At 34.6% G+C, this 21,481-nt stretch overlaps 1 protein-coding gene across 1 annotated transcript; it reads right to left on the bottom strand.

Moving 5' to 3' along the window:
- Positions 1 to 2,486: 2,486 nt before the first annotated feature.
- Positions 2,487 to 19,493, bottom strand: LOC149374785 (uncharacterized). Its single transcript, XM_089591657.1, has 5 exons — positions 19,465 to 19,493; positions 5,207 to 5,609; positions 4,260 to 4,339; positions 3,917 to 4,142; positions 2,487 to 2,851 (listed from the first exon to the last, which is right to left on the bottom strand). Exons 2-5 carry the CDS (start codon positions 5,580 to 5,582, stop codon positions 2,487 to 2,489), a joined length of 1,047 nt encoding a protein of 348 aa, XP_089447783.1. The 5' UTR covers positions 5,583 to 5,609; positions 19,465 to 19,493.
- Positions 19,494 to 21,481: the final 1,988 nt, after the last annotated feature.

The raw sequence follows: 21,481 nt of genomic DNA, 5'->3' as shown, positions 1-21,481 counted from the left end.
TTCATTGTATACTTTTTATCGGACTACCAGGCATTACATTTTTTCTTCAAAGTATTATAAAATTCTGTAACCTATAGAGTCTTATACAAATGTTTTTGCGGGAAGGCGGAAAAGGCGGGACTTTTATACGTGTGTTCTCAAGGTGAGAATATGATGTTATTCGCAACGAGGGTGCAAAGTGCTATTTTGCGCCCGTAGGCAGACTTTGCACCCGCTTATTATTAGGGTTGCAAAGGTACCCGAAGTAAAAAAATATTTTTTAATACTCATAAACATGCTTACCCTACACCTGCCAATACTTATAGATAATTATAATTTTTCTATAGGTTAATGTTAGAATTCTATTTTTAAAAGGTCTTTAATTTAATAAAATTCTTTGTGGAAAAATTTATTTTAGAAGGGAAGACGAACTATATACGAATTTACAAAATGCTAATGTATAGATTACAATGAAAACCTTATAAGTACTCGAACGAGCATTGTGTTAATTGTAATTTATGAAAGTTTCACTTACAGGGAGAAACAGATTATTGGATTATATAATAATAAAAATATACAACTTTTCGACATTTTCATTAATAGTATTATAGTTTTTTATTTGATCTTCTCGTGTACAATAATAATTTCTCTGTAGGATTCATAGTTTCATAATTCTTGCTTAAGCATTATCTCGCGTATAAATTTTCCAGAAATAATAAAAAAATTTGTAAGCACAAATGATAAATATGACAATATCCATGCAGACATATAAAATACTATAGCGTACTTAATTTAGTAAAAGTGTTCATGAAATTATTGGTGTTAAATAACGTTTAATGTCATTTAAGTTTGTTTTCAGCTTCAAATCAAAAACTAAAAACTGTGGACTACAGTCTCACGCTCCTTCACAGGCTGCGGGACAGCAGATAGTCCAACTATTTGTTTGTTTAAGAAAAGATTAAAAGGAAGGAAGAAGTAGAGTGTTGAATATAATATCCAGATTAACTTACCTTTCTATCCGCTAATTATCAGTTCTGACGACCTGCACTTTCTCTTTCCGTCGATTTATGATTATTTATTTTTATATTTATTTATTTGTTATTTATTATTTTATAATAATTTAAATTCCTTTTCCAATTAGTTTTATATCACTTTATTTGATATTACTAGTATACATATAAAATAAAACAGAAAAGGAAAAAATAGACGGAACGTCTGGTTAATCTTATAAAATTAATTATTACGTCTGCACTTGATGAGCGGCAGCGGGCTACTAACTAAAACGCCGCGCAAAGAAATGCACCTTGCACGAAGTTTTAGTTAAACTTCTTTGTCTTACTTGCTATGGGGCCGGTACTTGCTGACTTCATGTGTTTAGGCTTCATGGCTCGCTTCGGTTGTCACTTGACACTTCCAAGAGCCACGAAGTTCACAGTCAGCTTTGTTAGGCGACGACTCTCGTTGAGTATGACTCTGTAAAGAGTCTTAAAATTTTATCATTGGGAATGAAATATAACAGGATAAAATAGAATAAAAATAAAAATTTATTAATTTACGCAAGTCGTCACCTAACAATTGGTATTAATGATTACTTCATCGCAATTCATTACATTCCAGATTACTCTGATACCAATTCTTGAAATTTTCTATTATTTTGAAATGGAATTTTTTTTATTTTCAATTGTTTTTGAAATGTACATTTTTTTATGCAAAATACATGGTGTCAAGCAGCCATTCACGACATAATGTGTGATTGTGGTGATATTTTATTTTTTACAACAGAACATACACATGCTTATACCAATATAAAAGGAACATAATAAGAAAGCAATTACATACTCCAATCGACTATAATTCCTTGTTAATATTATTTTTGTAATACCATACAAAATTATACAATAATTTTTATTGCTGTTATTGACACAGGTTTGTTATACATTACATTAAATGTTTTTTTATTTATCTATATATGTGTGTGTGCCATTCCATTGTCGACACTAAATAATTTATCTTTAGTATTAAATTATCTCAATAAATTATTTTTTTTAATAAAAATTAAGCTCAATAAATTACTGTTTTTAAAACAAAGTAAGACTAACTTTTTATCGATTTTTGTAATACCACTTACAGTAGCAAAGTATCATTTAAATTCTTGTAAGGGGTGGATTCAAAATGATTCCAGAAAGATTACCACGAGACTGAGCTCGTCCAGACAAAGAAAAGTTTTTAAACGTATTTAGATAAAGTGTGTATACTTTCTCAAATAGAACGAAAAAAAACCATTTATAAAACAAATCGCAAGATTCTAAAAGCGTGTTTTTAGTAATGCATGGAGTATCTGTCAAGGTTCTAACCTAAAGATGGTACTTATAATTTTTTATTAATGTTGAGCTGAATCTCTTGAATATACTTTACTGGAATTATTTCTGATGGACCTAGAAAAATAATGAGATCATATCTTTGCTCTTAAAAGTATCAGTCCTGCCACTATAATAATTAGAAATAAATTAATTTTCGTCGTAATTATCGCTGTTTGTGTCGACATCCTTGTTTTCATCGACATTACTTTTTACACTATTGCTATCATTATCATGCTGTAGTGTTTCGTCTTCATCTACTTCATCGATTTCTTCGTTCTTTTCTTCCTCTTCTTCATTTATCTCGTGTTCCTCATCGTCGTTATCTCCTTTATTCGCATTTTTCTGGAATGTCTCCTCCGGATCTTCTATCTGCTCTTTTTTTTGGACATTTCGAGCAGGCCGCGATAGGTCCCAAATCTTTTGACTTATATAAGCACCTACATGCTTCAACTCTATTGCAACCTCTACAGGATTCATATTTTCTTCTTCTTTAAGGTAATATTCAAAGATATCTGGAAAACAGATAATATTCGAGTATACGAAAGTATACGAAACGTCCAAAAAGTCACACTACGCCCTTTCTTCGAGTTTCAAGAACGTTTATTTTTTTAAGTGATAGAACATTGTACAGGCAAAAAAAATTTTTTTTTTTATTCTAGCAATCTTAAAATCAATAGGAAATATGAACTGCAACAGCAATACGAAGAAAAAACAATTTTATTACTTAGGGCGCAAAGTACAACTGGCGTTTTGCGCCCTAGGGTGCACTTTGTGCCCGCGAAATCACTTTGGGCCCCTGTGGGGCCCAAAGTTTTCCCATGGACACAAAGTTGCGCTATGCGCCCTCGGCAACAAAAACACCGTTCGCACCACGGGCACAAAGTTACAAAAACTCCCGACCTTTGGTCGTGAATTTTTTACTTTGTGCCCTAGGTATGAAATGGTAGTTTTCCTACGAGTTTGAAAAGTCTCTGCTCGCGAACCGAGATGTTTGTAGCCCGAGCCGAAGGCAAGGGACGTAACGAGGTTCGTAAAGGAGACTTTTCGAACGAGTTCCGGAAAACTGCTTTTTCGCCCGAGGAAGTACCAGCCTCCCAAAACCACCCGAGAGCGGAAATAGTAGTTTTCCTACGAGTTTGAAAAGTCTCTGTGTGCGAACCAAGAGGTTTGCGGCCCGCGCCGAAGGCGAGGGACGTAACGAGGTTCGTAAAGGAGACTTTTCGAACGAGTTCCGGAAAACTGCTTTTTCGCCCGAGGAAGTACCAGCCTCCCAAAACCACCCGAGGGCGGAAAACTTCTATTAAAGTCATGAGCTTATATGCTTATGTGGCCCAATAAGACGATTCTATCTTACGACTCACGTTATTACAAGGCACAAATAATAATTTTTATTATTTTTTCTTCATTTATGGATTTATTATTGACACATTTCAGTGCATTATTACTCAACATAGATAATTATTGTTATAGTTTCTTTTGCTTGGGGAATTAAAAAAAAATTATGTTTCTAAAACGTTCCAGAATAATACTAGTATAACATTTTTTTGAAAATTATACACTTTTCAAATGATGCCTACCTCGTACAGCGAGAATTTTCTTGTCGTCCAATTTTGTTTTTGCTTCAGTTCTTGTTCTATTGCAGGATCTACTAGTGACACTGGAATTAATTAGAACTTGGGCACCGAATATACTAAGTGCAATCTCTTTTACAAATTGGCTACCTGCCGTTTTTGCTTTTGATGCCTTAGTTACAGCATTATTGTAAGCAGTTATGGGAATATAAATATTTTGCCCACAATGTATCTAAAATGAGTTGTAGAAATATTCATACTGTAAACATTACTCTAGTACACGAAACAAAGAGGTCGCATCCTTCTATTATACAATATGAATTTATATTGAGTAAAGGAAGTTACTTACTGTCCCTTCGGTCTCGCGCTGATAACCAACGTCACTACTTTTTTGAGCTACCGCAGCAAAAGGGTTTACTGATCTCTTATCTGAAATAATTAATTATAATCAAATTTTAACATGGACGTGAATGTAGTCAGCAGTTCTTGATACAAGGTGCTTGACATTTTCTTTTTTATGGAGGTGGCTCATCACTACATTGCTACACCCTAATTGTAAAGTAGGTACGGAGGATTTATATTTGAATACAAAATGAAGCACTTCTACAGATTTTAATACTTATTACCAGGCAACTCGATTTGGCAAATATCTGAATTTAAGATATATTTATTAATTACATAAAAATAGCTCAAGCCAATATAACTCTTATTATAAATTTAAGTGCTGATAAAAAAATTAGCTTGGAAATAATTTCAGGATAACATAGCCAAGCTATATTATGAAATATTCTATAGATGAGGTGACTGCATTTAAAGTTAGCACAAATGACATGTTTACCGCACATGAGCAAACGCGCAGCAGTTAGTGTATATGTACAAAATTCAAATGACACAACAGATATCAATCACGTACATAAAAAGAAATTATTATTTCACGTGGTAACACGACGTTTTGTTTTTATTCTTTGTTGTATTAATGAGGGCAGAACATTAAGGTTTCATTATTTTTAAAACAATTTTTTTATATATTATAATAGATGGTAGACGGGTTTTAAGAAGGTTACCTAATTCTACCAACGAAAAAATGAGTTTACTGGATGCGGTATGCTTGGATAGTTAAGTATATGAAAATTTATGTACAACAATAGCATACATAGATATTAAAGTAATTAAGACCCTTGTATTCATAAGATACCATCGTGATGAGCCACTTTAACCATTACTTCTATTTTATAACACTTTGCTTATAATAATACTAGTACATTTACAAACACGTTTAACCTAGCTATTCCTTACCATAGCCATCAATGTGGTCCAAGATTTTCAATTGCAGGTTAATATTCAGCAGTTCTAGCTGCTCTGCTCTTTCTTTCTCTTTCCTGTAGTTTTCAACGTACCACTGTAATTTTCTATCCTTTTCTTTCAACTCTGTCTTATATTTTGCTAATTCTTTCTTCAGATCTTGTTCAGAAATACTATTGGGTGAATGTTTCATAACCTTACTTGAGGCTTCTTTACTTTCAATCACCTCGGAAATTTTCTTGTTTCCTGTACTTCCTTTCCCCTCAGTTATTTTACGACATGTATCGTTGGAGTGTGATGTTGGGGTTTTATTTTTGTTGATACTTATATTTTGATTTCTGATGTTGTTCGATGTGGATTTGGAAATCATCTCAGCACTTACTAACACAGAATCTTGCTGTAAATACATAATCATAATCACTACAAAGCACAATGTGCCATCTCTTAATTAATTACATAAATACTCTAATGATCTTCCAATCTAATATAGTGTAAGGAATATATAAAAATGTGAGAAATTTAAGACTGAGTTTTATCAAGTTAGGTGTGATTTTTTCCAGTTAGATATATGTATTTTATTGGTTTGTAGGAATTATCTAGGCGCAATGTCATTAAAACCCGTAATTTGTTATTTTTGACTCATTTGATACCATTGTAGATTAATATTTATAGTCTATATTTTTATTTTTTTTATTATTAATGTCTAATATCACGCAGTCATTTTAATGGTACTATTTAGGACCTTACACATCAACTATCTCTATAGATATCCTTACAAAAGCCACTGCCTACTCTTGTTTGGAAGAATAATAATATTCAGATATAAACTTAGTTCTAAGATTTTGACATATATTTTACTGTTACCCTAAATAAAATATACTATAATGGATATGAGAGATAAAAAAAAGCCAACCTCACATTACACCATACATTAATTTTTGTATAAAATAACTTTTCTTGGATGTCGACAATTTTTTAAGTTTCTTTATTACATTCACCAAAACGTTTGGTGTGCGACCCCTAGAGAGAGCTTTGTGATAGACAAAAAAATTTTTACTCTGATAAATTATTGGCCGTTGTTTAAAATAATCTATTACACATACTCATCGAACTTAGTAATGGTCAATGATTTTCAAAGGGCTGCCAAATATTGACTTTCAAAATTATACACAGTTCATAAAAAAAAAGTGAACTGGAGCCACGAGCGTCCTTAGCGCTGCAGTTTCTCAAATATAGAAATTGAAACGTTTTTGGAGATACTTAAACCTGACAAATTAAGATGGTTCGCTAGCGCATTTGTTCAAGGTATAGTATCAGTCCCATATACCATATATATTATATCGCGGTCTCGCGCTGTCACTTTGAATAGACTCAAAAGTATCTCCAGTATATTAGTAAAGGCGACTTTTTTGCGAAAGTATTAATGGGAAAGTGCAAGGCACAATTAATAAACGTATTAAAAAAAAAAAATAGTAATAATACCAGTAATAATTACTTAGTCATAATTTCTCTAAATTTCATTCATTTTACAATCATTTATATAAATCTTAAAAAATCTTAAAATTTTTGTTTTCAAGTTTACTCGCGTGTGACGAGTCTCGACCAATCATACGACGAATATAAAGGCTCTAGTAACTTTATGTTTCATCTTTGAATTTAATTACAATCACTATAATTATCAGTCACATAATTTTTTTATCAATAAAGACATTATGAACTGTCTAATACAAACGTTACATATACTACTTGAAACTACTGCAAACCAAATAGTATACAATCTTTTTAATTGATACTCTACTGATTTGTTTTCTTAAAATAACTAAATTATACATATTTTATTTTTCTCACCCAAAATTTACATCTATAGACTTTAGTTTTGCATTCTTGAATTAAAAATATTGTTTTATATATTTGAAAACCAACCAAGACACTCTCTGCATACCTTTTTCTTGCTTCTATCTCCCCCTACTCCACCGTACTAGTGACGTGGTTTTTGCACATTGGCCTTAGTAGCACAGGGACAGTTGTTTTACGTATTATATTACATGAAATTATACATATCTAAAGCTTACCATCTAATGCGTTTCAAGATTGTTTGGTAAGTATGAGATGTATTGCTCTTCCAAAACCTTCAGCGAGATAACTTTTCTTTTGATTTCATTCGTGCTAAATACTTCAAGTTTTTTTTTTTTTTTACAGACTTTTAAAATATGATGAGGCAGAGATTCAAATTGATTACTCAGCTCATTACTAGAAGTAAGCCATTCGAATCCACAAACGAACAAAGATTCGTCAGCAAGGGCAAAGTAATTTACTTCCATAACTTTTCCATTAAGTAATTGTACGATAGAATCGTTTGTTTTTTTTGCTCTTTTGTATCCTACAGAGTGATAGAGTGTATCATTGTAGATGCATCTATGGTAAACAAAAACTGAAACACTATTTTTTTTACAAAAATTTCTAACACTTTTCTGCACATGTGCAACTGTTAGTCCTTTACCGACAAGAGTTACATTTCCAACGGAAGTTGCATATTGCGGTGGTGGACGTCTTTGCAATATAACCTTACAGTAATTAACAGATGACAAGGAGTTTTTGGTGTTGTTGTCAACAAAGTTTTCCAACATGTTTTTTTGCAACCACTTTTCAGCCATTTGTTGACAACAACCATTAGGTGCATTAATTTCTTTCATAAAAAGTCCCATCGCCCCTTCGAATGGAAAAGCTGATGTTGCCCATAATGGCCCAGTTTTTTTTACACTTATCGTGTAATGGAGTAGACTATAGAGGTTCCAAGTGCAGAAAGTTTTTCCATAAATAATCTGACATTCCCCAACAAATTTTAATAAATTATACTCGCAAAGTTCTAGGTCCTCTTGCGAAATATTATCTTGTAAGAGTGTATATATGCTATCAACGAACAATAAAAATGATTCATATTTCTTTTCATTCAACACTCCTTTCAAACAAACTGGACCAGCTAGCAACAATCATATTTTGTACTCCAGTGCCTTGTATTTTGACATAAGTTCTAGCGTACGTAGAAACCGGCGTAGGTCTCTAACCAACCTTAAATTCTCTACACGCGTATTGAGCTGTTTAAAATCATTTTTTGTGAAATCATGCTTCCATTCAAGTAGCAACTGTTTCGTGATCCCAAGAAGTGCTCCATGCATATAATCGGGAGGAAGATTCCAAATAATATCAAAACTATCTAGTTCCTTTTGAAGTGAGGGCCCTTGAATAATGAATACATGAAGATAGTTAGCATCACATAAATCATGATTAGTATTCTGGCTTATTACTAATTGTTATCAGTAAAGCTTTAGCCGATAATCAAGTAAAAAAAAATTATAATTTTCTTTTAAATCCATTAATAAAAGCGTATTTCTTAGAAATTTTTAATAATTTTTTTATTTCAAATTTTTTAGTCAGACGTACGAATTCATATCATGACATGTAATCTAAAAAAATGTATCTTCTTCAAAATCATCAAAGGTATAAATAGTAGCCATACATGGGTCATTTCACAAAAAACAGGATATTTTGGGGTGTAAGATGAGACGAAGCAAATTTAACAATAACCATTTTTGCAGTATTTTTCTGATGCTGTGGAAGGTCTAAGGTAGCTGTAAACTGTTGGGGCCGGCTCTATTTTTACTTTTGCAAACCCCTTGTGAATTTCAATGAGATTTTGAAAAAATTGTCAGGAAGCGTTACGGTAATGGCTGGCCTGTCGTTACCGTAACGCATCTTTTTTGGTGATTCTAAAGCCCCACGTGGGAATTTCACAACGAAATTTTGTTTGGATACTCCGCACACCATACGCCTTCGAATGGAATAGTTACCCTGTCGATGATTTTATCTCGTTCCAAGACAAAGTGCGTTACGGTAATGACTACTTTCTTGGTCCAGAGGAACTTGCTGTATTCACGACTGTATTGCGACTAAGCAGAACTGAACTAGGGTGTAAAAAAATCGGGCAATGTACTCGATCACCCTGGAATACGAAACGGCCAAATTCGAACCGCTCCGAGTGGGCCACTTTGTTAAAAAAAATGATTTGTCTCGGGCTATTCAAAAGTATCGAAAGTAGGCTTCACAAATGAAACATCTCGAAATTTTTCCAAAAATGTGTCTCCCTCTCTAAACCACAATAAAATATGCTACACCATTAAAAATTTTGGATGGTATGTCATAAAAAAATTAAAAAGTTATCAAGTAGGCTCTAGAAGCCGCGAAAAGGTATATTTTTTAATGCTTCGCTTAACGGTAATGAAAATTTAGCATGTTTTTTCGACCTAACAACCACGCAAAAAAATTTTTTGACAAGTTCGAAAAAACCCATCGAGGTGCTACAACGTTTATTCGTGTTTTCATGAAATGACCCATATATATTCGAGAAGAATGTAATCAATCGCTGGATGGATACATGGAAGTACCCTACCTTACACATCAATCACACATCAATCACATCAACTCTATGTTTAAATCATATACATTTTCAATTAACAAACATTCATTCAATTAAATAAAAAAATTACATTTAGTGTTTTTACACTGCATTGCATTGTCTTCAAGACAAAGTATTTCTACAAGAAAAAATTTTTTTTTAGCAATGTAGGAAGTAAGTAAAAAAACTATTCAAAGTTTCTGCCCGCTTTCGCGCTACAGGCAGACAGACGGACGTACCGACGCGACGGGCTTACGGACATAGCATAAAAGTCTATTATAATTAAAAAATATATGTTAAAAAAAAAGTGTAATAAGTTTAACTTATACAGCTTAACAGACCGCAGTTTTGTCGCAAATAGCTGGTTAACGGGCTCTGATTTGCCGTACAAACTGGTCTTGTTACCATCTTATATACTACCTCATTATTGGCTAAGCATATTAACTTATACACGCGCTCGCGTATGTTATATCTTAAAGGGCTCAGAAGTCAGAAGATACGAAAAATAGAAGAATCAATTATATATTAAAAATACCTTTAACACCGCACTCAGATGTCAAGTTGTTGTTTGTTACGCTGTTAATATGTTGTAAATGTTGGTTATGACTTCTTATGTCCAGATCCTTTTCAAGCATCGGATAACGCATAGAACCTCCTAAATAAATACCGAGATGATAGCAATAACTGCAGCCCCAATAGCCATTAAATTTGATCCTATTTTGAATTACTGGCCTTGCAACGGTATCTACGCAACAGGCGAAGGGAACTAATTTCCATTGATATTGTAGACCAGAGTAGTAATCTTTAATCGATATCTTTTCGTTTAACAGTTCATCGCACTGAATTTTAAGTGTGGATAAAAATAGATTCATGAAATCAGGAGTAGTGTTTGGTAAAACACTTTATTAGATCTTGTACAAGAGGGTTAGTTACAGCGTGAGAGGCGTCGTGAGTGTGAGCGGGACAAGTGTCCGATCGTCTCGGAGAGCAGTGCTCAAGTGCCCGAACGCAGAGGCGGCTCCCGGCAAGGCGGAAGCCCGTGAGCATGGCGGAAGTGCACGCAGCGCCTCGCTCAGCTGTCGCGCTTGGGCGCTAAACCAAACAATCCGCCCACCTCGATCCTGGATCGAAGAACTACGTGCCGCCCGCCAAACTGGGGTCGGTCGGGGAGTCTTCTGGAGTCGGCGGAGCCGCGGGAGGCGCTGACACAGGCAGCAAGACCATCTTGGTGATGGATCGCTCGTACACGCCAGTCGCCGTCTTGAGGGTAGCAGCGCGGACAAAGCCGTCAGCTCCCGGGTGGACGCTGATGACACGGTCGATCGGCCATCGGCCGCTGGACTGCAGAAGTGTAGCGTCGAGGAGGACGACCACATCGCCGACGATGAAGTTCCGGCGAGGAGTAGTCCATTTTGACCGCTGTTGGAGTGTGTTGAGGTATTCTCGGCTCCAGCGGGACCAAAACTGGGCGCGGACCCCCCGAACGAGCTCCCAGTGGGCGAGCGCATCCAAGCTCTCCGCAGGGGGGCCGGGCAAAACGATGGAGTTAAAAGGGCCACCGACGAGGAAGTGCCCTGGGGAGAGAATATCGAGGTCTCCAGTGTCTCCAGATAGCGGTGTTAGTGGTCGGCTATTTAAGACCATCTCGATGCCAACGAGCACCGTGGAAAATTCCTCGTAGGTGAGATGGCGTGACCCCATGGCGCGCCGGAGGTGACTTTTGGTTGACTTGACGGCGGCCTCCCACAAGCCACCGAAGTGAGGAGCACCCGGTGGAATGAACTTCCAAGCAAATTCTTGATCAGCGAGAGAGCCCGCGACCAATCCCCAGTCCAGCTCGGCTGTCAGCAAGGCATCGCGCAGCTCAACATCAGCGCGGCGGAAGCAAGTCGCGTTGTCGCTCCATATCTCGCCGGGCCGACCGCGGCGTCCAGCGAATCGGTGGAGGGCGCCCAAGAAGGACACAGCTGAGAGATCGCCAACCAGCTCCAGGTGCAGGGCCTTGGTGGCGAGGCACACAAAAACGGCGATGTAGCCTTTCGTGGTCCGGACTCCTCGTCTTCTGGCGTAGAGTACACGGAAAGGGCCGGCGTAGTCCACTCCGGTGCAGGCAAAGGCACGAGAAGGGGAGACTCGAGACGACGGCAGTGGGGCCATGAGTTGAGTCGCCGGTCGCGCTCGCAGCCGGATGCAGACGACGCACCTGCGGAGGTGAGCCTTGATCCGCCGGGGCCCACCGAGGAGCCTAGCGCGCTTACAGACGTAGGTACCGGTGACACGGTATCCACCGTGCAGCGCCCGAGAGTGCGCCCAGGCGATGACCATGGAAGCGAGGGAAGAGGTGCTGCTGAGGATCGGTGGGTGCCGCTCCTCGTAGGTCAGCGGCGAATGCTCGAGCCGCCCGCCGACGCGCAGAATCCTGTCGTCATCGAGGAAGGCTGCTAACGGTACCAAGGAGTTCGTCTTCCGCAGACATTCGCCCCGTCGAAGACACTGGAGGTCGGCCGAGAATGATCTCTCCTGGCTGAGGCGCCCACACGCGAGAAAAGCGTCGTGGAGTTCGGTCGGCGTAAGAGGTGAAGCGACCGAAAGCACGGGGCCCCTGCCCAAACACTTTATTAGATCTTGTACAAGAGAGTTAGTTACAGCGTGAGAGGCGTTGTGAGTGTGAGCGGAACAAGCGTCCGATCGTCTCGGAGAGCAGTGCTCAAGTGCCCGAACGCAGAGGCGGCTCCCGGCAAGGCGGAAGCCCGTGAGCATGGTGGAAGTGCACGCAGCGCCTCGTTCGGCTGTCGCGCTCGGGCGCGAAACCAAACAAGTAGGTTCATATTCTGTTTGCCATAATGCTATTAAAACTGGATGCTTAAAACGTGTTCGGCCAGCTAAGAAATTTAAATATAGTTGTACTGGTCATACAGCTTTTTCGGCGCTTTTAGAAAGCTGTGCTCCATCAGTGCTAAAATTGAATGTAAGGGAGTCCGCATCAATAGCTAATCGATACAATTCGGAATCATGAATATCCGTGATTTGAGCATCTCTATTTTCATCACGATGCTTCAGATAGTCAGATATTGACCTCTGAATTTCCCGTCTATCGAGCAAATTTTTTAATTGGAATTTTAAATCTAATGTTATGAAGTAATTAACATTTTCTACACTCGTTTCATACGTAGCGGCATATCCTGTGCATAGCAACCTTTTTTTTTTTATCTGATACACTCAATTCTCCCTGAGAAACATTACACTTTGGAAAATAGAATTGTTTTTTAATTTTATCAGGAGGGGTTGCCAAATTTTTTGACAACAAATAAGGAGTGTAGTGCCACGTATCAAACTGTTTTCCAGCTAAAACTTGTACAAGATGTAATAAAGCATTTTGAATTTCCCGAGTACAATTAAACTGAATTGTGATAGTCTTAAGCATGAGAAGTACATCAGAAACTGTTAAATTGCTTTCTGAAAACATTATTCTACTATCATTAGTGAAGGACTCATCATCATTATTTAAAATTATTTCCTCATGAATATCATCGTCAGGTGCAAAAAATTCGTCATCCCAAACAGATTGACATTCGTCGTTATCGGAAAATTCCGATTGAGATTTTTCAGAGTCAACAATACTGTGTTGTACATTGTTTTCGTTTAGTTTAAAGGCTTTTTCCTTTAATTCGATGGGGTCTACGTTTTCACATTGCAAAATAATATCGTCTTGTATCATAGCTTCGTGAGTAGCCGTATTATTTCCATCATCACACTTTGTCAGTATACTGCAGCTCTTGGCCTCTGCAACGCCAAAGCGTTATTTATATGAAACTAACATACAAATCATATGTAAGTGTTGAAGAAATAGTTCCAATATTCTGCATCCGCCTATTCGATTTTCTCAAATTTTGAAGTATGAATTTGTAGGGCTTAAAGATATACAGAAACTGTAATTCTAACCATGCGAAATAAGTTGGTATTAATTGAAAATAGAAAGACCTACTTCAAATAAAAATGATATTCGATTCTAAGAAAAAATTTAGTAGTTGTTGGTTTGCTGTGATAAGTAGGCATACATTTTTATCTAACATAATTCACGAATATAGAATAAGATGCACATTGGTGTATTACGTACTGTAGGTAGATATATATATATATATATATATATATATATATATATATATATATATACACATGGGAAATTCCACGTCAACCGAAACAGAAAAAAAATGGAACTGTCTGAAATTTTGTGTATACGTAGCTTATGATAAAGGAAGTAATTCCTAAAATTTTAGAGCTCAAGTCACATTACACTAGTGTCACGGACGGTCAAAAAATTTGAATTTTTACCTTTAGCAACAATTCATAAATTTTGAAGGCAAATGGACGTGTATGATAAAATTTCGGAAAAATAGTAAATCTGTAGCATTTTTTCCGTAGATTACGATAAAAATATTTTCAAATTGGTTACGTTAGGTTTTAAGCATTTTTTAGTGTTTTTAAGTATTAAAATTGAAATTTAGGGAAGTATGACTTTTTTTATATTTTTTTTTTCCCTTTCATTTTTAAGCTTAAACCTTGTACTTTAAAATCGTTTCTGTCCCTTGATGGGATTCGAATCGATATAGCCGCTAGAGGGCTCTGAAGAAAAAAATTCATTATTCTTACGTAATTTCTCGTTGGCTTCACAAGAATTTTATAGAAAAACGAAATTAAAATACATAACAGAGGTCGCCGATTCCAATCATGATGTTATTAATATAAAATTCAAAATGGCGGATCCAATATGGCCGACTAATCATTAAAATTTGTCGGATTATGCATTTAAAAAAATTTTTAATACGTAATGTTTTACAGTTTGATTAACGCAATATTATATCAAGATCTCTGTATCATCGGCGGCTAGTTTGCTGACTGAAAATTATGAGCAACACCAACAATTATCACCATAAAATAATCCAACTTCAAACCATAGAAGCTATCGTTGAGATTGTACTTGCAATGCTCATGAGATTGACAGTTTTTCCAGTGAGGCATTATCTTTAATAAAAATTGACTAAAATGTTAAGGATTGCTTTCATTATTCTACCACTGCTTCAATTTTATTTACAAATCATAGTTGACATGGTTAAAATCTGTACTTATAAGAAGAAATTTTAGACGATAAGATGAATTGAGAAATATTCATGATGACCCACTGTTAAAGACTACTTAAACAGTCTACTAATAATATTTTAAGGTATGTGAGTGTAAAGATGAAAATCTCGAGAAAATGTGATTAAAAGTCTTGACAGATATTGCAAGAACACATGACAGATATATTTGCACAATTATACCGTAGAGTACCGTGTAACAAATAAGGTTACAGTTAAATTAAAAATAAGCCATATTGTTTTCATACGTACGAATACAATATTTCGAGTTGGCATTGTAACTTAAGTGTGTTACAATTTCATTTATAATGTAGCAGATGCGTGTATGAATATCAGAAATATTCCTTGAAACGGATGTCATTTATCAATGAATAACATACTACTTGTTCGAAATCGAACTCAGTAAGATAGTGGACTGTATATTTTTTTATATCGCACGCCAGATTTGGGGGAGCGTGAAAAAGGATGTAATTAAAGGACACTGTAATAATGCACAACACACTTTTAAACACTTTAGCCGTTTATTATAAAAAACAATCTCTCTATTTAATTCTACCTTGACAAGTCAAAATACTTGCTTACATGCAAAATAAAAAAAGGCAGACTAATATTTTGAGTCAAACTGAGTAATTACGTGTCAATCTAAATTGTGAATCGTTTTCGTTACAATAATCTTACATAAAACGATACACGTGAAAATTATAAACACGAGCGCAAAGCGACTTACCGAAAAGGGCGTTTGAGGCTGACTGACGATAACCGCAGCAGCAGCAAGCTGCTGGACAAAAGTAAGTATAAACAGAGTCTATTGGTGTATTAATAGACGCGCGCACGCTTATGATTGGCCCTTATAGGTAAGAGAATATCCTAAAGCGCGAGATTTCAAATCTCATAAACTAAATCTTTCATTTACATCAGTAAAATTTTACTGATGTTGCACACTACTATTATAATGTTACAAGTTGTTTTGTCTATTAAACCTTTGCTTAGTCCAGCGTGAGACATCACAGTCGTTAAAACCTAGTGATGAACATTTCTTATAAATATTCTTCGGTATTCCTGACATGGTTAATAAGGCTACTGTGATTTTATTTAAATGACTAAGGCAGTAGTGTTCAGATATATCTGAAACAAAAGTACGTATGACAATTTATAATGAATGCTTGAAATCAACGAATAAAAAAATTGAAATAATTGAAGTATATGTATATCAATTAGTCTGCGCACTAATACAGTAAAGGCTTTTACATTGATCCTTACACGAAGGAAGCTGTACAGCTAGTCTCGTTGAACTCGAAACAATTAAAAAGATATTAATTTTAAAAAGTTTACGCTTCCTTACACTGCCTAGGAGACTCTCAAAACTTATGTATAAAATAACAAGTTCTTCAGTTTTTTTATCATGAATATGAAGAGAGAGTTCATAGCAGTATTTTTGTCAGTAAAATAATATCTCAAATTCCTTAAAATTTCGATGATACAATAAATATCATACCATAAGAATTTTTCATTTAAATATGTTTTTTTACTTGCTTTTTTTTTAATCGAGGCGTATTTAAAAAATTTTTCACAATCGGTAACTTAACCTTACTTTCTTTTCAAATTTGAAAAAATATCGTGTTGCAAAAAAACATTCTATGACCTTGTACACTCCTGCAAGTTTGGAAGGTTTTCGAAGTATGGAATATTTTTCGGTATTGCAAATACTTATAATAAACAAGTGTATTCAGAAAATGTGAACCTCTTTCTATCGCAGTTGAGTAAAGATAACGAAGAGTAATAATTTTTACAGTTTAACGTCGAAATTGCTTAAGTATTAGGTAAAATTATCAAAAGATCTTTTGGACACGCGCTTCGGTTGCTGTAAACTATTTCAGAACTTATATAAACATCCAAAACTAAGGAAAAAGAAGCAGGTGATAATTTAAATATATATAATGTCTTTGGTAAAGAAGTGCTTAATTAATTTTGTATTTAACGTGGGGGGTAAATGAATTGTAAATCACTGCGTATGAAAGAAGTACGTAGTCAATAGTACTCCTATAGTTTAGTGGAAGGAAGCTGATTCCTATACTAGTAAATATACATTTAACATATTTGTATATATGCACGCATGCATACAATGATAAGGACTAATAATATGATGTACCCATGTATTCTCGTAGTATACTGCGAATATAATTGTTATATTAAATACGTGTAAAGCTTACCAAATCTTGAAGTTTCTTGTCCAGCAGTAATTGTGTACTAGTGTCTACGTTTTGTTTTTTAATCAAAGAGGGTAACTCAATTTCAGATAAATCTGATGCAGATTCTAACAGTGCACTTGATGGCGCACTTACTCTAAGCTTCAAAATTTTTTTATCTAATTTTTTAAGTGTCTCTGTAAATATATATCACAGTCAGGACAACTATTTAAAGATAACATTATCATAAAAGAGAGGAAAAAAAATGCCGGCAGTAAATATAACGCTAGCATCAAAGGGTACTGGATCATTCAGGAGTACAACCTTATACTTCTTGAATTTGTTGAATGGTATTTCTAAGTGAGGTATTTCCACATCTGTTATTCTGTGATAGGAACCATCCTCCGTTTTTTTTTACGAATACAAACATTTTTTGTTACTTGTCAAGTATCAATACATAACCGTATTATAAAAATGCTTGCCACAGTAATGTGCATCGATTTTACATTACAAAAGATTTATTTGTAGGTTAATATGTTACTGTGATGTGTCGTCCATCACAAAGCCTACTCTATGGTAAAGCAATAAAAAAAATTCATCAAATTAAATTGGATGGTCTAAAGATAAAGAAAGCACTTGAGTTTCGAGCAATTATACTATTGTTTTTGATACAACACATGGATCTCAGACTGATTTTTTTAATTTAGTCAGATATCAAAAAAAAACAATTTGCCTACTATGTAAAAACACTTGACATAACAAAATCATCAAACTAACGAAAAACTATCACAACTCTACGATTTCCTGAAAAATATAGCCAATATTTTTTGGGCGCATGAAGTAAACGAAGAAAATCTACAAAATATTATGAAAAGTAAAGATTCTACTATGCTATACTAATATATATATTCTGTAATGTTCTCAAAGTAGACATTTAAAATAGCAAACTTGTTTCTGTCGGGGAAAACCGTTCAAAACCTGTAAAAGTATGCATGTATCGGACTTTATAACAGTATCATCATAAAATAAAAATTGTATAATTCATTAGAATATCCCTATAAAAATTTATACTGTGCGTAAATAATTCCTAGAACCTAACCTAATGGGAAACCAGAAATTTCAGAACTATGTATTAGAAGAGAAATTTTATGTAGCAGTCACAAAAGCAAAGTCCATTAATCTTTTTGATTTTAAAATGTATATTATTCTAAAAGAACTTCAGAAACTAAAAAGAAATAATTCATATTGAAAGCATTTATAATTACAAAACAATATAATATGATGATAAAATCTGGTTATACGAAATAAGTAATAATCAAATCAAAAATTGTCTATGAAGTGATACAGAAAATTGAAAAAAAAAAAAAAAAAAAACATTCAAAAGAGAGACTAAAAGATCATAAAATTCTCTGAAAATGTACATGAAAGTTAGAGAAAATAGATGAGGGTTTGCGTGCGCTTATACGTTAATATCTATGTATTCACCTATATCTTAAGATTTTTTGAACTGGTTATAATCAGGCTTCATTGATTTTCTCTGATATTTATGATTCTTGTAATTTAGAATGACATGATCGTTTCAATATATTTAAGAAGAAAAAAAGCACAATTTTTGATAAAATTGATTTTTAATAATCAGTAAAATCGAAATCAACAAGTGAGAATGTTATTGAATCGAAATTTCTTTGAAGCAGTAGTAGTAATTCAACATCAAACAACAAAAGCCGTAAAAAAAATACACATTTAAAATAGCAACACTTTTCTATCTGTAAAAACCGTTTAAAACTCATAAAAGTATGCGTGTATCATATTTTATAACAAGATCATTATAAAATAAAAATCGAAACATTTATCAGGACATTCGTATAAAAAATTATAAGGTGTCGATACTGAAAATGTTTTGAATAAGATTTATAGTCGACATATCTGATAACAATGGTTTTTTGAAAAGGGTTTTTTTCACAATTATCTATGGAATCGTAGTCTTATTTTTTAGTGGTTGTAGCAATTTGACTACAAAAACCAAATGCAGTCGAAAAATGGATTTTTGAAATAGCAATACTTTTCTATCTGTAAAAACCGTTTAAAACTCATGAAAGTATGCGTGTATCAGATTTTATAACATATTCATTATAAAATGAAAATCCAAACATTTATCATAACGTGAGTATAAAAAACTATAGTAAGTGTACACACGAGATCTTTTAATAAGTCTTATGGGAAAGGTATCGTAAAACAATGCATATTCCTGCACAGATTGAGAAATAATTTTTGCTAATACGGATAATGCAATCTGAGCGTAAAACCATGCAGACACCCCACAATTGTGCATTTCAAGGGCTTTTGTATATGGCGGTACACGGAAACACAACAAATTCAATTTATCTTGTCAGCAATAATAACTCTATCAACTCTTATTGTATCAACTAGAACCGAGTTGGATACATGCTTATGAATGATATGAAAAAAATTACTTACATGTGGTATCAGATGTAGTGCAGAAAATCCGTTTGAAGAAATGTAACTTTTCCTCGTCTGTCGTGAAGATCTCTCGTTACTTCCAACAAAGCTACAGTTACAAAGTGTAATATACACCACGGATAAATAAGTATAACTAATTGTATGGGCACAATAACTTGCTAACACGTACTTATTTACACTATCGTTGTACTCATACGGTATATAAAAAAAAAAAACAGGAAAACAAAGCGAAACTCCTAAGCACAACCAATTGCCAAAAAGCCTGAAGATGTGACCTTAGACGAGCGACGAGCTAACTGATTGAGCGCACTACCGGCACTGACTGGCGCTTGTACACTTGTGGTTGCTACAGCTGTGAGCAGTTAAGCACGTGCGTGCACGACCAGCTCTCTCCTATAGTATATCTATACGTGTACGTGCATGGCATGGGGATAGGGGATGAGTGACAAGTGCGACAACTGTATTATACAGTACCTATATATTATGTGTTACGTGCGCACGGCCCGCTTGTCCCCACGTACACTTTCAAACGCACAGGCATATGAATAAACACCTTGCTTCTGCAGCAATGCCAAACTGCCGAATGTGCCGAGTGTGCCGACACTGCCGCCAGTGCCGACACTCTAGCTTCTATGTTTTTCGGCGGGTGCACAATGAGAAGTATGAAAAAATTGCTCACTTATAGAGAAACAGTATCCAGGTATAGAACTGTATGAAGAACGCGTGTAATGAAAAGCAGCACTGTAGAGATTTCCTTATTCATAACATTGGAGACTCTGAATAGTCACTTTGCCTAGGTGGCGTCGAATGGTAGTATCGTTATATACAGTACTAATTTATAACCAGCAGAAGCTATTGCCATGCTGACCTCTGATGGCCAATTGTTTGGTACTCTTCCTCATTATAAGATTTTATAAAATTGCTATAGAGTAAACTGACCATTATTTTATAAGAACTGTACACTGTTGTGCCTATAAAATATCATAAACTGAATTTTTATCAGCGGCAGTTAGTGTATTTGCACACGGAATTACCTATAGGAACTGCCGTTGAAACAAATTTTTAATTCGTCATACAAATAAAACGGTGCGAATTTTACGGGTAAAAACTTACATAAATTTTATCGGCATTTCTTGTAAAATACTTATATAAATATAACACGTGTAAAATACGATAATATTTTATTTTGGAATGACAAGTTAAATCTTATAAAGTTGACTTCACTTTTTTCAGATAAATTTTGATAAAAATTTTATAAGGCAAACATAGATAACATGAATTGGAAGGAAAAAATTATAATAATATATAAGATTTCTATAATTCCATTACTATAAAACTTGACACTATTAAATAAAGTTATATGTTATAAAACTATCATTATAGTTTCTGATAGTTAAAGTTTGACAGATAAAAACTTATAAAACATTTTATAGGAGTACCGATAGTGGTACATCAAATTTAAAGGTTTTTCACAATAATATAAAAAAAGTCATACGTTATCAGACACAATTTCAAATTGCTTGATACTGAAGTATGTTGAAATAATGAATACAGATAGAATTAGAATTTGACTATTAAGTCAATTGTGATACAGTGTATAACTGGTGGTCAGAGGTAACAAAGGAAAAATAAATAATACTTGCGTAATAAATAACTGTATTTAATCTAATTGTGTTGCAACATAATAAGTACAATGCTTATAAAATGCAAGAATTTTGTACAACAGTGTTATTACAATATGCTATATCTAAGTCCGTATACGTAATAGTTGTAACACGCATTATCATATCTTTGTAAATGTACATATAGAATAATACTTTTTCGTTTACTTACGATATGAAAATACAAGATCGTAGTGGGTCATTCATGTAATAAGCGCTTGTTTATTAATCCTATCTAAAGTATCAATATTGATTCATCATTGAAATCAATGATAAAATGCAACGTTGATCACTGTTGACTTTAATGTTGATCAACGCTCATTACAACTTTGGTGTCAAAGAAAAAAAGAAAA

The sequence above is a fragment of the Copidosoma floridanum genome, unplaced genomic scaffold (genome assembly GCF_036245765.1).
Source record: "Copidosoma floridanum isolate Cflo_tuat_1 unplaced genomic scaffold, Cflo_Japanese_pri ptg000013l, whole genome shotgun sequence".
NCBI lineage: Eukaryota > Metazoa > Arthropoda > Insecta > Hymenoptera > Encyrtidae > Copidosoma > Copidosoma floridanum.
This window is presented reverse-complemented; position numbering and strand designations above follow the sequence as displayed.

Coding starts and splice junctions, on each gene's coding strand:
- LOC149374785 (XM_089591657.1), bottom strand. CDS start 5,582: ATGATTTCCAAATCCACATCGAACAACATCAGAAATCAAAATATAAGT. Junction 4,340..5,206: donor GGACCACATTGATGGCTATG/GTAAGGAATAGC, acceptor TAATTATTTCAG/ATAAGAGATCAGTAAACCCT. Junction 4,143..4,259: donor AGCGCGAGACCGAAGGGACA/GTAAGTAACTTC, acceptor AACTCATTTTAG/ATACATTGTGGGCAAAATAT.